The sequence below is a fragment of the Schistocerca cancellata genome, chromosome 1 (assembly GCF_023864275.1).
Source record: "Schistocerca cancellata isolate TAMUIC-IGC-003103 chromosome 1, iqSchCanc2.1, whole genome shotgun sequence".
Lineage (NCBI taxonomy): Eukaryota > Metazoa > Arthropoda > Insecta > Orthoptera > Acrididae > Schistocerca > Schistocerca cancellata.
In genome coordinates this window covers 666,683,527-666,701,981 of record NC_064626.1, presented here as the reverse complement: position 1 = coordinate 666,701,981, position 18,455 = coordinate 666,683,527, and the positions used below count along the sequence as shown (strand labels likewise).

General features: G+C 36.0%; 1 protein-coding gene across 1 annotated transcript in view; it reads left to right on the top strand.

Moving 5' to 3' along the window:
* Nucleotides 1-18,455, top strand: part of LOC126183822 (retinoid-inducible serine carboxypeptidase-like) — a 142,570-nt gene that overhangs the window by 104,758 nt on the left and 19,357 nt on the right. The window contains exons 5-8 of the mRNA XM_049926078.1: nucleotides 2,930-3,131; nucleotides 12,167-12,340; nucleotides 15,281-15,358; nucleotides 15,458-15,612. Coding sequence (XP_049782035.1) covers nucleotides 2,930-3,131; nucleotides 12,167-12,340; nucleotides 15,281-15,358; nucleotides 15,458-15,612 — 609 coding nt within the window. The remainder of the gene's footprint in view (nucleotides 1-2,929; nucleotides 3,132-12,166; nucleotides 12,341-15,280; nucleotides 15,359-15,457; nucleotides 15,613-18,455) is intronic.

The window sequence follows — 18,455 nt, the reverse complement described above, 5'->3', positions numbered from 1 at the left end:
GTACAGAAAAAAATATGAAAAATCATAAATAGACATGACTGTAGTTTAAAAAAAAACTGGTGAAAAGATAGTAAAGTTGTCAAGTGACCTCATATTGTATTTTATTTATTTATTTAATAGTAGTGTAGTAACCCATAATACCTTACATCCTTACACACAAAAAATAAATAAGAGTTGGGGAGAATGCAGGGGGTAGAAAAATTGGACTGGAAATGGTTAAAACCTGAAGTTGATAGCAGTGAGATTTTAGGGAAAAATTTAAGTTTACATGGAAGGGATAGGCAAATGGGAAATGGAAGTCATCTATTAGTTGATGTAGACAAGACAATCAGATTCACCGAAATATGAACTGATGCTGCATGTGAGATTGTTGGAGCAAGTCTCAGTATTAGGGCTGGGTATAAAATTTTAAATGGATCCTTCTATCAACCAAAAAACTCACCTCCTTACGTAACCAAAAACTTTAGACAAAACTTCAATTCACTTGTACCGACGTTCCCCAGGCATACTGTAATCATCAGTGTAGACAATAACCAGACAGTAATCACTCAACACTGAGTTGGGAAATTACAGTTGTTTTAGAGGTGGGCATGACAAGGAAACTTGAGAAACATTACTAAATGCCTCCTACGAGAACTACCTAGAACAGGAGGTTAAGAAACCCACTCATGATGGAAATATTTTACATCTAATGGCAATAAAGCGGCTTGAGCTCTTTGAGGGTGTTGACAGCAAAACTGGTATCAGTCACCATGACATGGTTATGGCAACAAAGGGCAACTGAAAATGTAGGAAGACATTTTAGCACAGAACAAGGGCATGTAGAGAAGACATGGTTCAAGTTTAAAAAAGTGGTTGACCATGCACAGGATAGGTATTTACCCCATAGAACAGTCCATAGGGGGAGGGACACTTTTTGATATACAGTCACTGTAAAGAAACTTCTAAGGAAACAGATACAACTGAATAACAGGGGTGAAACAAAGCATAGGGCTGATGTGAGGTGCTGAATGAAATGCATTTGACCATCAGGAGAACAATGCATGAAGCCTTCAAAGACTACCATAGCAGAATTTTGTCAAATGATCTTTCACAAAACCCAAAGAAATTCTGGTGATATGTAAATGCTATTAGTGGCACCAAAGTTAGTGTCCAGTAAAGGACAGGAACTTAATTTGAGAGTAGCAAAGAAAAAGCAGAAATGCTTAAAGCTGTTTTCAAATCTTTCTTTACAAAGGAAAACCCAAGAGACTTGCCCAAATTTAAATCTTGTGCTACTGAAAAGAAGAGTGAAATAAGCATTAATGTTAGGGGCATTGAGAAACAACTTAAATCATAAAATCGGAAGTAGCTCCATGGCCTGGTAGAATCCCTGTCAGATTCTGTACTGAACTTCCAGCTGAGGTAGCACCTCTTTTAACTATAATTTATCATAGATCCTTCAAACAAAAAACTGTGGCCAGCAGATGGAAGAAAGCACAAGTCACACCCATTTAAAAGAAGCGTTGCCAAAATGATATGCAATAGTGCTGTGCAATATCCTTGGCACCATTTTGTTACAGGATCATAGAACAAATTCTGAGTTCAAACATAACAGAATATCTTGAACAGAATGACCTCCTTCACACCAACCAGTATGGATTCTGAAAACATTGGTCATGTTAAACCCAACTCATAATTTTCTCACATGATGTACTGAAAGCCTTGGATCAAGGCAGTCAGGTAGATACAGTATTTCTTGATTTCCAAAAATCATTTAACTCGTACACATCTCCACTTATTATCAAAAGTATGATCTTATGGAGTGTCAATGGAAATGTGGGATTGGATTGAAGGGTTTTTGTAGGAAGGACACAGTAAATTGGAGAGTCATTGACAGATGAAGAACTAATTTCAGATGTGCCCCAGGGAAATGAGTTGGGATCCTTGCTGTTTGTGTTGTATATTTGTGATCTTGTGGACAATGTTAATAGTAACCTCAGACATTCTGCAGATGATTCAGTAATTAAGTACTGTCTGAAAGAAGTTGTATAAATATCCAGTCAGGTCTTGAGAAGGTTTCAAAGTGGTGCAAAACTTGGCAAATTGCTTTACACGTTCAGGAGTAGAAAAATGTGCACTTCACAAAATGAAAAAAAAATGTAGTATCTTGTGACTATAGTATCAAGATTACATAGGCTCAGTCATTGGTAAGGCAGGTTGTAGACTTAATTTTATTGGTAGACTACTGGGGAAATGCAGTCAGAGGGAAATACAATCAGTCTACAAAGGAGATTGCTTACAAATCACTCATGCAACCCATCTTAGAATATTGCTCAAATGGGTGGGACTCACACCAAATAGGACTAACAGGGGATATCGAATATATACAGAAGAGGTTAGTATGAATGGTCACATGTTTGTTTGGCCCATGGGATAGTGTCACAGAGATGCTGAAGAAACGGAACTGGCAGACTCCTGAAGATAGATGTAAACTACCCCAAGAAAGCCTACTTGTAAAATTACAACAACAAGCTTTAAACAGTAACTTTAGGAATGTACTACAACCCCCTATATGCTACTGTCCTAAGTATTATGAGGACAACATTAGATCAAGAACAGTGTTCACAGAGGCATTTAGGCAATCATTCTTCCCCCACTCCATACAAGAAAGGACTGTGGAAAAAGCCCTAATAATTGATGCCCTGTGACGTACACTCTGGAACATACTTCACAGTGGTTTGCAGAGTGCAGACATAGATGTATATATATTTGTTAGCTCCAATGAAGGACATTGTACAAAAGTAATCCCATTTCCAACCTTTTATGTACCCGATTCCTGCTCAGTGCATTCTGTATTTGTCGAGTAAAGATCTGTCTTCATATATGTGTCAGATGAACAATTATTTATGTTTCATGTTCCAATGATTTTATTTTTGTACATTGACAGGGTATGATAGATAGTGAAGGTTATGCTGAAATTGATCGGTATGCTCAGTTAACAAATGATGCTGTCAATGCTGGTAATTATGGTTTGGCCACATCACTATGGTCAATTACAGAAAATGTTATTTTATCAGTAACATCCAATATAGATTTCTACAACATACTGTACAAAGTTAATAGTTATGGAAGGCACTTACACAAAGCAGGTAAACATATTTTGAAGTTATTTATTATTCTCATATGGTACATTTATAAATGACTTTTTTTCAGCTAGAGGAGACACCACAATGAAAGTGCAACAAGTGCTAACTATAACATAATACTCTTATGGTTCACTTATAGAAGAAAGTTAATTAATTAATTTAATACTAAGTTGAAGTGTGCTCAAATTATCAATTCATTTTGCATCATCTTCTACTAAAAGTGGCATTTATCACACAGAATGAAAGACCTTTCACCTATGTTTTGGATGATTTAGCTTCACAATAAGTGTGCTACTGTCTGTTAATTTATCATATAATTTGACTGTCAGGTACTCAAAAATCTGAGCACATAATTTCAATTTTTCTATGGAAAGAATGAAAATATCTTTGTTTTCAATGTTCTAAGCATACAAAATGCTTTTTATCAAAAAATATTACTTTCTTGTGATGGACAATTATAATTTTGTAAAATGTACAGGAAGGGAAAATGTAGGAGTCATAGTTTTCAAGCCAGCCACTGTGGCCGAGCAGTTCTAGGTGCTTCAGTCTGGAACCGCGCGACCGCTATGGTCGCAGTTTCGAATCGTGCCTCAGATGTGGATGTGTGTGATGTCCTTAGGTTCATTAGGTTTAAGTAGTTCTAAGCTCCAGGGGACTGATGACCTCAGCTGTTAAGTCCCATAGTGCTCAGAGCCGTTTGAACCATAGTTTTCAAAATAATGGGTTATGTGTTTGTTTTGACAGTGCAGTCCATAATTTACTTCTGAAACAACAGTAGTCAAGATACAACAATGAAAACAATTAATTATTGACAAAATTATTTAATTGGATAGATAAAAAAATCTACTCACCAAGCAGTGGCAGAACACACACATAAAAAACAGTTGTAACTGGCAAGCTTTCGGAACCAGTGACTCCTTCTTCAGGCAGAAGGGTTGAAGGGGAAAGAAGAAGGGTGGAAGGTGAAGGTACCATATGGTACAGTAAGTCTCCCCTGACCTGCAGTTCTTGGTGACTTTCCCGAAATCTACCCCTTTTCCTAGACCTCTCCAGTGCTTTTCCTTCACCCTTCTTCCTTCCCCTTCAATCCTTCTGCTTGAAGAAGGAGTCATTGGCTTCAAAAGCTTGCCAATTACAATCGTCTTTTATGTGTTTGTTCTACCACTGCTTGGATAGTAGATTTCTTATCTATCCAATAAAATGTAATTTTGTCAGTATTCACGATACACTACTTCAGCTTCCCCAGAAATCTATCATGTCAAACTTGATGACAGATTCAAAATACCTAAGATATGCTATTTTTTCATGTATTTATGACACCAGCATTTTTAATATTTGCAAATAAAATGTAAAACTGTTTAATTTATTTATTATGAATTCAGTGTGAATATTATTGAGGCAATAGATTCAGGTCCTTCCTCTGCATCACTATCCTAATGAATGTAGATGTTTCATCTGCAAGCACAAGAGTTGATAAACTTACATTTATTGGTAATGGAAAAGATGGATTGCTACTGACCATAAAAATGACATATTGAGTTGCAGTCAGACACAATAAAAAAACTGTGTGTGTGTCCGCTTTTCTGAATAAGGCTTTGGCTGAAAACTAAATGTGTCATAATCTTTATGTCCTGCCTGTCTATAACTCTATGTGCCATCTTTACAGTGAATAGCAATCTGTATTTTTGCTTGTAGTGTGGACATTCCAACCTGGAGCGTCCATTGTTATAATTATTGGTAAGTTATTCATGTGAAATATAATTCTATAATGAAGCCTTGAGGGACATCCTCTGGTATTGTACTCCTTATAGAAGTGATGTTTATCCTTCGTCTCTTGTTCTGCAGTTTTGATGAAAGCCACTGAAGAGCTTTGCCATTATTACCATACTTATCTAATTTGAACAATGGTAACTTCAGGTTTGAATATCAAGAATGTAGGAAGATACAGATTGCTACTTACCATAAAGAAGACACATCAAGTTGCAGACAGGCACAGCCAAAAGCTTATGTAGTGTCTTTTAATTGTACCTATCTGCAACTTGAGTCTTCTTTGCAGTCAGTAGCAATCTGTCTTTTCCTACATTGTTGTTATGTAATTTGAGGATAATTGAGGCATAGTCAAGAGTCTTTGTAAGATCACAGAAGGTACTTGTAGCCTTACTTTCCTGATCTTAATCTTCATTTACCATTTTGACAAAATTCTACACGACACCCACTGTGTTTTTATCTTATGCTTGTATAGAATAATCTATATTTTACAATAAAATTTTGAATCTGAATGACAGCTATTTTCTCCAACACTTTTGACAGAACTGGAAGAATAGAAGTATGGTAATGGGTCTCACGTCTTCCCTTGATCCTTTGTTTGGCATATATTTTAGCACTGCACACTTCAACATGTGAGGAAATCATCCCTGCACAAAGACTAATTATTATTGTAGTTAGTGGAGGTACTCTTCTATAGCCTAATGCACAGCTTTAATTACTTTTGTGGGTGTTTCATCACTCCCAGCATAATTTTTTTAGTGGTAAGCTAGCATCTCCCACATCTTTTACCAGAATTTTTTAAAATTCTGTAAGGTATTCAGCTCCTTGGTAAAGTCAAAGGAATTTATTTTAATGTGATAAACTGCTACATTAAAATCTACATTCACTACATTTATGACTAATGCTCTGATAGTTTACCTATGTCTTCAGTAATCTTTGATATTTCATATCTAGAAACTCTAATGTAGAACCCATGACCCATGGGCTGTATACAGCCCACTGCAAGTACCAATGTGGCTCAAGAAGTGAGAATCCTTGCTTTTTTAGAATGGTAATGTTAAGTATATTAGGTGTGGCCCAAAATTACTCGTCTTCTTCCCATGTGGCCCAGGTAAGCTGAAATGTTGGACACTCCTGCTCTAACCTGACTACATTGTTTTTGTCTTACTTTTACATTTTCAAACTAATATACTCTTTGCCACTTGTTTTAGTAGGTTCAAATTTTAACAGTGTAGCAAAAGATAGGTTGCTACTTATTGTAAAGATGGAACACTGAGTTGCAGACAGGAACAATTAAAAGACACTTATAAAGCTTTGGGCCACAACCTTCATCAGTAAAAGAGAGATGTATACCATTCATACATGCAAGCAGCATTCCGGCCTGAGATGCTAGAGTTGGTGGTCATGTGTGCATGAGGTGTGCTTGCTTGTGTGTATGGATGGTGTGTGTCTCCCTTTTTACTGATGAGGGCAGTGGCTGAAAGCTATATGTAAGTGTCTTTTAATTGTACCTGTCTGGAACTTAATATGCTTTCTTTATGGTAAGTAGCAATCTCTCTTTTCCTACACTGTTGAAATTCCTACCTGGAGGTTTAATTGTTTGGATTCAAATTTTTTAAAATATCATTTTTGTAATGTGTGATTTCTTTCACTTGAAATAGACTGTTCCTGTTACTGGAAATTTTTGTACCTTGTGTGACCTATTTAAGTCTGCTAGCCACTTCACTGCACATGGTTCTGATTGCAATGGTTGGATTTTCAAGGAAGTGACTAAAAAACTTTCCAGTGTTAGTGGAAGCCTACTATTGGAGATGCAGTTGCCAATAAGTGATGTGACTTGTTTCAGTGTACCAGTAATATTAAATATGGTCTTTTTACATTAAAATTAATTTTCATATGGTTTTTGATGCATGGAATTATTCTGCTAAGTTTGATAATTAATGCAAAGTTATCAAGGATTCCTAAATTTGAAAACACTTTCAAACATATAATTAGTTAAGATCCTGTCAGTGCAGATTGCTCACTGTACATTTATTTGTGAGAACATCAAGTGTGATATACGGCATGATTTTAAAAGAAAGAACAGGTATCAGTTGTACATTACAGATAAACTATAAAAGATAGAAACACATTGTGGATGTCACTGAACAGAGGAAGATTCAAAGATTTGACACACCTGAGCTGTTGTCTGTTTCTACCAACATGGCAACTACATCCCAGGAGAAATCATTTTGTGTGTTGGAATTTGCATGAAGTCAATCCATTGTTCAAGTGCAACATGCATTCTGCTGACAATTCAACAAGAAGCTGCCTCTGCCCAAGGAGATTTATGAGTGGCATACAAAATTCTTGGAAGTTGGGTGCCTATGCAAAGGGAACAGCACTGGTCATCCAAGCACATCTGATGAGAATGTCAGGCATATCCGAGATGTGTTCACACTGAGCCCTCAGAAGTGCACAAGATGGGGAGGCCAGGAACTTCAACTTCCTGAAACAATGGTGTGGTGTATTCTGAAATGACACATGCATATGAAACCTTTCAAATTGCAGTTACTGCAGCAATTGTGTCCTGGAGAGCATAACTGAAGGTACAAATTTAGCATTTCAATTCTCCAGGGTACAACAGAGGACACTTTTTCTGACTGACTCATCTTTTCAGATGAATTGATGTTTCATCTATTGGGCAAAATAAACCATCATAATGTGAGGATTTGGGGATCACAAAATCCTGGCATTATTGTTCAACATGAAAGAGAATCACTGGAACTGAGTATTTCATGCCATTTCTGTTCACAAAGTTTATGCACTTTTTTTTTTCAGAGGAAACTGTGACTGGAATATCATACTCCATGAAGATTTCAATGATTTCATTTTTATGCATGATGGCACCTCACTTTCACCTTGAGGTGCTATGTTATCTTAACAACATCATCCCACAGCAATAGACTGAAAGAGGTGGACAATAAGCTCTTGTTCATTGCTTTTGGCCTTCCAGGTCCCAAGATCTCAGACCTTGCAATTTTCTTCTGTGTGGGTACATAAAAGGCCACATCTTAGTTGAAGCTGTTGACTCAATAAACAGGCACCTTTTGATTCATGTTTGGAATGAAATAGACTTCCATATTGATGTTTCTTGAGCAGTGTATGGTGCTTATTGAATTTATGGTATAGTGTTTGTGTGGACATACAACTTTGAACCTTCGTCTGTCCAGTGAAATGTGCACTGTGTTTCTGTCTTTCATAGTTGCCTGTAATAAACAACTGATATCTGTTCTCTCTTTTTAAATCAACTTATACACCACTGATGTACAATAAGTGGAATGTCTGTAACTTAGCAATAGACTTTAGTGCTCTCCAACAGTGTGGATGGGATCATTTTTTGCAAGATGGCACACCTCCACACATTGCAAATTCAGTTAAGCAGCTGCTGAAGCTCCATTTTGCAAGTGCTAGAGTTATCAGCCGCCATTTCCCAACAGTCTGGCCGTCCCAGTCACCTGATCTTAATCCATGTGACTTCTGGCTGTGGGACTATCTGAAATATGTTGTGTTCAGTGTTCCATTTGCAAGGTTAGCTGCACTGAAGGCATGCATTGTGCACCACATTCTGAACATGACCACAGAAACACTTCGATCAGTTATTTCAACTTCTTGCAGAAAATGATGGACAGCATATTGAGCATGTTTTGCACCATTCACACCGAAATTAATAATCCAATTTGATTTTTATTTATGCTTTTTATGCGAGTTTTGGCCTCAGGACAATGAAAAACTGATGTGATTGATACCTTTTATGCGGTTTTTGGCCTCGGGACAGTTAAAAACTGATAATATTGATGCTTTTTATACAGTTTTGGGCCTCAGGACAATTAAAAACTGATGTGAGTGTCACTTTTTATGTGGTTTTTAGCCTCAGTTCAATTAAAAACTGATTTTTCCTGTCTCGAGTGATATGACCTTGCCATAGTGGATGGGCTTACGTAAATAACATTATCACACCTGCATACCCAAGCACACTGAGTAGTACAGTTTGTTTAATGTCAAACATACACCTTAGGCATTGCTATGATTCATTTGTCATTTGTAGTCAACCACCATTAAATTATGATGCTTACAGCACATTTTAAGAATTTATTTTTATTCTGCCATATGTTTTCCCCCTTTTCCAATAATATTCAGTTGCAATTTGAAGTCATTCTGACCAGTGTTGTTGTTTCTGCAGTGGTTTGAAAGTTTAACTTTAATTATAATTACCCTGTATATGTGGTGAATCCCATGAACCATGGACCTTGCCATTGGTGAGGAGGCTTTCACGCCTCAGTGATACAGATAGCCGTACCGTAGGTGCAACCACAACAGCGGGGTATCTGTTGAGAGGCCAGACAAATGTGTGGATCCTGAAGAGGGGCAGCCAACTTTTCAGTAGTTGCAGGGGCAACAGTCTGGATGATTGACTGATCTGGCCTTGTAATACTAACCAAAACGGCCTTGCTGTGCTGGTACTGTGAATGGCTGAAAGCAAGGGGAAACTACAGCCGTAATTTTTCCTGAGGGCATGCAGCTTTACTGTATGGTTAAATGATGATGGTGTCCTCTTGGGTAAAATATTCTGGAGGTAAAATAGTCCCCCATTTGGATCTCCGGGCGGGGACTACTCAAGAGGATGTTGTTATCAGGAGAAAGAAAACTGGCGTTGTGTGGATCGGAGTGTGGAATGTCAGATCCCTTAATTGTGCAGGTAGGTTAGAAAATTTAAAAAGAGAAATGGATTGGTTAAACTTAGATATAGCGGGAATTAGTGAAGTTCGGTGGCAGGAGGAACAAGACTTTTGGTCAGGTGAATACAGGGTTATAAATACAAAATCAAATAGGGGTAACACAGGGGTAGGTTTAATAATGAATAAAAACATAGGAGTGTGAGTAAGCTACTACAAACAGCATAGTGAACACATTATTGTGGCCAAGATAGATATGAAGCCCATGCCTACTACAGTAGTACAAGTTTATATGCCAACTAGCTCTGCGGATGACGAAGAAATTAATGAAATGTATGATAAGATAAAAGAAATTATTCAGATAGTGAAGGGAGATGAGAATTTAATAGTCATGGGTGACTGGAATTCAATAGTAGGAAAAGAGAGAGAAGTTTATGAACTGTAGATTAAAACTGAAAAAACTGCAAAAAGGTGGGAATTTAAGGATATGGGACCTGGATAAACTGACTAAACCAGAGGTTGTACAGAGTTTCAGGGAGAGCATAAGGGAACAATTGACAGGAATGGGGGAAAGAAATACAGTAGAAAAAGAATGGGTAGCTAGTAGTGAAGGCAGCAGAAGATCAAGTAGGTAAAAAGACAAGGGCTAGTAGAAATCCTTCGGCAACAGGAGAACTATTGAATTTAATTGATAAAAGGAGAAAATACAAAAATGCAGTAAATGAAGCAGGCAAAAAGGAATACAAATGTCTCAAAAATGAAATCGACAGGAAGTGTAAAATGGCTATGCAGGGATGGCTAGAGGACAAATGTAAAGATGTAGAGGCTTATCTCACTAGGGGTAAGATAGATACTGCCTACAGGAAAATTAAAGAGACCTTTGGATAAAAGAGAACCACATGCATGAATATCAAGAGCTCAGATGGAAACCCAGTTCTAAGCAAAGAAGGGAAAGCAGAAGGGTGGAAGGAGTATTAGAGGGCAGCATGGAGGGTAAAAATTGTAGAGGGAGACCAAGAGATGAATACACTAAGCAGATTCAAAAGGACGTAGGTTGCAGTAGGTACTGAGAGATGAAGAAGCTTGCACAGGATAGAGTAGCGCGGAGAGCTGCATCAAACCTGTCCCAGGACTGAAGACCACAACAACAATATGTGGTGTAGAACAGTCACCATTTTGATCCAGCAGCCAATATGAATTAAGACACTGGCTGTAAGTGAGGATTGATTTAAATCAATGGGGAATGTAGAAAATTTGTGCCCTCTCACAGCCAATGTCTGTAATTCCTTTGTATCGTAACTCATAGAGGCTGCTGGATCAAAATTGTGTCTGCTCAGTCAGATATGGCCAAAAGAACAGGTGTCACATGTGTATATATAGATCACTTTATATTAGAATTCTAAATTTTTCACAACTTTTGGAAATGACAGTTTGTTACCAAGAAATAGGTCCACTGCTAAATGGTAACATGTAGCTCATCAATCATTGAACACTCCTTCCGTGGAGTATATGCACATATTTAATGATGTATCACATCTTTCTGAAAAACAATTCAGATTAATAACTCTCGTATGTAAATTCCTCTTCTATCATGACAAATTTTTCTTTGTTTATTATTAAAACATTGTTCACTGATTTGTATAACATCTGCAGTTCATTCCACCACTATGTCCAAAGGAACAAGAGGTGGTTCTGCATCCCTTTCTCATTCAATATATTCTCTAATTGAACTGATTAATTCGCATGACTAAATGACTAACTATGTATGGTTGCTCCGTGGCTGACAGTTTTTGAAATTTTCTCAGAAGAGTGAATCTCAGACTGTCTTTCAGCTACAAGTACTTCCATTGTACATCATAAGGCATGCAAAACCAAAGATACATGAATCACAACCATGCAGGATTCTTGTACAGGCTCCCATTACTGCATTGCTGGAAGATGCAGTCCAGTTTGCTTGCTGTCAAATGCAAACTAACTTAAATGGGGACTATAGCGCTATGGATTAAATAAAACCCTCTCTTCCTGACACAAGATAGTTTTAACTCCTATCTTAACCAACCTTGCTTATGGCTTCCACTGTATTTGTGCCTGCTCAGTTATAGGATATTAAGACTCATGGTGTTGTAAGCATATTTTTAAGAAAGAATTAAATTTCTCATATACTCCGCGCTCTTGGTAAGCTTCTTCCCACTGTTAATTCCATAAAGTATCTCTGAATGAACATGTAAGATCTGCGAAAGAGTACTTTTCCCTTCTTTGAAAAACTGGATTCCTGTCGTTATTGTCTTTTATCCATCATGATCAGACAAACCTTTTATTTCATAGAAGGCAGTTGGATAAGGAAATCAATTATGAGTCATGGCTGCCATAAGTTGTACTATTCTTGTTGAGAATGTTTGCTAGGGGATAGTAACTAAAGCTAGGGTTATTAATTTCTAAAGATCCACTTTTATATTGTGGAGTGACCTTAAGTGAATCTTCAGTCTAAAAGGAACATTAAAGATGATTTTGTATTTTCACCTCATATATTAGTAATGTGTCTTCTCATTTTTACAGCAGAGATCAGAGGACTGAATAGAGCATCTGATGAAGAGCTAAATGAACTGATGAATGGCTATGTGAGAAACATCCTGGGGGATGTGATTCCTGCCGATGTTTCCTGGGGTTCTCAGAGTACTTATGTTTCTAATGCTCTAAATGATGATTTTATGAAACCAGTAACAGATGTTGGTGCGTACATATTGTAAATTAAACTTTTAATTATTCTTATTATGGTTTTGTTCTCATTCTAAAGCTAGATGTTTAATATCATCACCAGTTTTAAAAAATATCTGGGAATCATCACCAATACTTAAAATAAAAATGTCTGCAGGTAATTATCTTAACAACCACAATACTGTTCCATTTATTTTAAAGGAGTTTGTCAGTGTATGATTGGAATGAGACACCTTTATTGACCTTTTTTTTTAAGTTTACTTTAAAAACTGAGTGGTGATAAAAATAACATTCTGTTTTTCAATATCAATTTTATTAAAGATGAGAATTGTTTTGTAGTTGACTTTCATCTTTTACATGTTTTTTGTGTATTTGTAAAAGGTTGTTAAGGGATATGCACTGTTAGCAGAATCTATTAAGTTCATTAAACTGTTTCTTACTACTATAATACAAAACCAGATTTGAAGAATCATAAAATGCCAAGTGTAATGTATAAGTTAACTCACAATGTGACTTTTCTGTAACAAATACTACGATGTGTGGTCTCTGGGACCACTATCTATATATTGAGATTTAAGGCATAAGTCATTTAAGTTGTTGTATTTATTTTTACAATTATGTAAATGTTGTTTCAATACTTCTTGTTTATTTTATTGCCCTTAGGAGAAACCTGGAATATTTTACTTTTTATCCCAAAATATCACATTTTTATGCAGTTTTTTAGACAATGCTCTTAAATAAACTGTTAGAGAACTGAATTTTTCATTTTGAAATATTGTAATATCTGTATAGGAAGTAAACTTTTATACAAAACTCAATTCCAAACTTAAAATTTTACATAAAAATTGCACTTGATAGGTACGAAATGAAAGTCAGTCAAATGCACTATTCTCTTGAAGTTCGTCCTCTGGATAACTGTTTTCTTATATTCTAGCATAATTGGGACCATTGGCTATTGCAAAAACGTCACCTTTGTCATCTATGTCTTGATCTAACTGATGGGAAAAAATTACAACACCAAAAAATAATTATTGTAGGGTAATAAAATTTTGGGAATACATTTGCTAGGTAACATGTTTCAGTAACTAACATTGCAAAATCATAGATTAATGTAAGTGTGATATACCGTAAGCAATTGCAAATGTGAAATGCTGGTATGTTAATAACTGGTGTAACTGCCAGAATGTTGAAAGCAAGCATGCAAAAATGCATGCATGGTGTTGTACAGGTACCACATGTCAGTTTGTGGGATGGAGCTACAAGTCTGTTGCACATGGTAAGTCAACACATTATTGTTGATCTAACCAATAGGGATTCTGCATCTGAAACTCAGCCGTGGACTGACTGTCTTGGGACCAAAAATCGTGTTCTTATATATCCTCACAATAATAGGCACTGAAACTACACATTGTTTGATGTTCAATTTACAGAAATCACTATTCAAATTTAACTCATTTAATTAACTGAAAAATTGCATCTTTTTAAGTTTCTTCTGCTACAAGAGTTAGGCCAAATTATTTGTTTAAATGATGAAATTAATAGATATCATTACATAAACAATACTTTTGACAAACTGTTAATTACTTTGGAACTAACGAAGGGCTGGCTTTGCTAACATGTTTTCGAATAGAGCTGAATAGATACTTTAAGATTACCAGTATTTTGTCTTCCAAATGTTTGTAATTAGTACAGAATTTATCTTTGTTTATAAGTCAACAATAGAATTTAAGTAACGAAACAATTAGTGATTCCACCCTATAACAAGAGATATTAACTAAGAACTGTCAAATAAATTAGAAAATCAATTACATGCATAAAACTAAGAACAAAATTAGATCTGGTGTTACATTCCTTAAATTCTTTAAAACTGAGGGCCAACCTTTCTCTTTTATGTAAATGCAGATTATACTCATGTATGTTAATGGTAATTAGTTAAAAGCAAAAAAATGAATCTTAAGGAGGCAGATGGCAAAACAAGAGGGGAAGTCTTCAACTTAAGAAGACTGCCCCATACTGACAGAAGACTGGCACACCATAGCCACTGCCACTAGTGCTTACATAACATACAACAATTACAAAAGCTTTCTGTTATTGTTTGAGCGACACATAATTAATCTTACAGTTGATATGTATGTGCTTACACGAGAGTGATTACACAATTCAGTTTGCAAATAATGGCAACAAACTGACAAACTGATATAGTTGGGTGTCTTGAAATAAATTGATTTTTACCTCAAAATTCCATGAAATACCCACTGATAACAATGGAAAGATGGCTGTGTTTCTCAGTTACTATGTAATTTCGGAATGACTTTTGATCCTAAGGTGACTTTGGCATCTTTGCATAAAGTTCGGTCATTATTACTACTGGTTCCGTTTTTTTTTTTTTTTTTTTTTTTTTTTTTTTTTTTTTTTTTTTTTTTTTTTTTTTTTTTAAGCCTGTTCTTACAAATAATACATTTGTATATTATGCACCTGATTTCATCATAACTTGATTAGTTTTCATACATATAGTATGTGTAAATCAGCAGAATGGAATGTTCTGCATGTATATGACCTCATGTAAAGAGTGCATAAATGTATCACAATCTCCATAATTCACACAGTCATTCTGTTCATGTTATACTGTCCCATTCTGCCACATTACAGTCACCAGTAGCCAATGTGGACACACCAGTATCAAAAAGGTGTGTTACATATAGAAAATAATTTCTCAATTTAGCTTCAGTTCATAATATGATATCAGTTACTGCACTAATGAACAGTGACAAATAATCTGCGATTTTTCAATGTCATTACCTAAAGAAACTTTCAATGTGAAACGTATACTTACTGTGATTGTATGCTTATTTGTATGCCATAATTTACTTTAAAATGTCAATACTTTCAAACACTTTGAAATTACATTATGATGATCCTACAAATATTTTCAAGCCCTAGTATTTTATTTTTCAGTTGAATCACTTCTCAATGAGACTGACATTGCTGTAGTAGTGTACACTGGAAATCTGGATCTCATTGTCGACACACCAGGTAAATAAATCTAAAAATAGTGATTTCAAGTGCAGTGATATTTTGTAAAATGAATTAAATATCCATCAGAGAAAGTGACTGAAACACTTCCTCACACAGGTACACTAAAGTGGGTAGAAAATTTAAAGTGGGCTGGTGCTCAACGCTGGGAGGAATCAGACCGTTCACCTATAATGGTTAATGGTATCATTGAAGGCTACTACAAGAAATATGACAACTTTGCCTTCTATTGGATTACACGTTCTGGCCATATGGTGAGTGATACAATTTCTTTTCTACAGAATGTCAAAACTATGATTTTTAAAGGTGTTGTTGTTGATGTGGTCTTCAGTCCTGAGACTGGTTTGATGCAGCTCTCCATGTACCCTATCCTGTGCAAGCTTCTTCATCTCCCAGTACTTACTGCAACCTACATCCTTCTGAATCTGCTTAGTGTATTCATCTCTCGGTCTCCCTCTACAATTTTTACCCTCCACGCTGCCCTCCGATGCTAAATTTGCAATCCCTTGATGCCTCAGAACATGTCCTACTAATCGGTCCCTTCTTTTTGTCAAGTTGTGCCACAAACTCCTCTTCTCCCCAATTCTGTTAAATACTTCATCATTAGTTATGTGTTCTACCCATCTAATCTTCACCATTCTTCTGTAGCACTACATTTTGAAAGTTTCTATTCTCTTCTTGTCCAAACTATTTATCGTCCATGTTTCACTTCCATACATGGCTACATTCCATACAAATACTTCCAGAAACGACTTCCTGACACTTGAATCTATACTCGATGTTAACAAATTTCTCTTCTTCAGAAACGCTTTCCTTGCCATTGCCAGTCTACATTTTATATCCTCTCTACTTCGACCATCATCAGTTATTTTGCTCCCCAAATAGCAAAACTCCCTTACTACTTTAAGTGTCTCATTTCCTAATCTAATTCCCTCAGCATCACCCGACCTAATTCGACTACATTCCATTATCCTCATTTTGCTTTTGTTGATGTTCATCTTATATCCTCCTTTCAAGACACTGTCCATTCTGTTCAACTGCTCTTCCAAGTCCTTTGCTCTGTCTGACAGAATTACAATGTCATCGGCGAACCTTAAAGTTTTTATTTCTTCTCCATGGAGTTTAATACCTACTCCAGATTTTTCTTTTGTTTCCTTTACTGCTTGCTCAATATACAGATTGAATAACATCAGGGACAGGCTACAACCCTGTCTCACTCCCTTCCCAACAACTGCTTCCCTTTCATGTCTCTTGACTCTTATAACTGCCATCTGGTTTATGTACAAATTGTAAAGGTGCTGATATAAAATAATGTAGCTTAATAATTCTCATCTACTAGTCCCCCAAATTCAGGGAATGCTGAATGAAATTACAATGCCAGTGAAACTATTTCTACACCAAGTGATCAAAAAACATGTATATCAATAACCATTTGACATCAATGTTAATGTAGAGGTACTTTATTTTCATTACATCAGTACCACAAAAAATGCTCACCATTTGAAACAATACATTGTTTGCTATTCTGTAGAAGAGAATACCAATTTCTTCCGGTATATTGTCTTCTGACCCATTATCACTCATTTTCAATCAGCTTATATACACCACTTTTACACTACAAATGACTTTTCCTTAAGCAATAATTAATATTCTGCTGGTGCAGCCGTCATCTCAATTCATCATCTGGAAGGCTGCTACATGTCATAATTCTCTCACTGAGGCATGTTGTTTAGCTCAGTCAGCTGTGCTCAACTGCATGGTGATTGGCTGCTGCTGTAATCGATGACCACTTCCATAGAACCTGATCACTGTTTGGCAGCTGTTGTACTCTGTTTCTGTGCCCATAAAACCTGCATGTTGAAGGTCACTGCACCTTTCTAATGACTGGTGGCTGCCCAAATCTGATATTTCAAAATAAGTGAGTTTCATAATTCCATAAAATTGTCTGTTCATTGTCCTCAACAAAAACTCTGATGCCATATGTATCATACAGTCATTTCTTTAAAATCACTGTGTTGTAGACTGAGCTTGAGTTTACTGTTCAATTGTCATACATTGTTCAAAGTTTTTAGTAAGTTCTTGTCTGTTGTACACAACACAATACCCCTCACTAGTGGGGCACCAAATTCAGCATACCTGGTCATAAATCAGCTTGTACTTCCTAAGTAGCAGAGATCAGGGTGAAAAATTGGGTGTAAAAATGGGTGGGTATAACACTCTCTACAATGATGTGGCCAACACACACACATACACATTTGATTTTACAGGTTTTACTTCCGTAAATGTCAGGTGTCCCTCACTGAATTAGTTATGGCTAGTATGTGTCTCAGTTACACAGTTAAGTGTCATTTACCATGTAGGCACATACTGCACCTTCTGTTTATATAAGAGTCGCTGTGCATTAAAAAATTACCAACCTACAACAGTCTCACTCAAGTGAATCAGTATGTGTGGCATTTTTATGTTAAAGTTAACTAGCAATAATTTTTAACTGTCCTTTTTCACTGTCCATATTCTTATTCACAACAACACTTCATTGCACCATTACATTATTATGGTTCTGATTGGCATGGACTCCTCTCTCAAAATCTCAGAAAAGCAATTTCAATAATTTACAGTTAGAATTTTGCATCTCAAATTAATTGAATTGTGCAGGAAAATTGGTTTTTGGAGTGAATGTTACAATAAGAGTTTTGACTGAAAGAAGGCTTTTTGATTACGAAAACTGCAAAAACATCAAAATAAGCAATATCATACATAAAAGTGTTATTTGCCCAGAAAATTAGCTACATGAATACATTGGCTACATGAATACACTAAGAAATATAATAATTACATTGGTTCACATGTCAACAGTGTGGCTGGAATACAAAATAATTACTGTTAGTTGATTGAACTGAGCTTTAACGAAACTTGTTACTTGAAATATTTCAAATTAATTAGGAAATTATTCTGATTAATGTAATTTAGCAAAGTTGGGCCTGGTCTTATACTTCGAATTACAGAGTGACACCTTTATCTTATGGTACATCTTTCACTAACATTATTGGTAATAAAGAAAGACAAAAAAAATATCATTTAAGGAGGTAAATAAGAA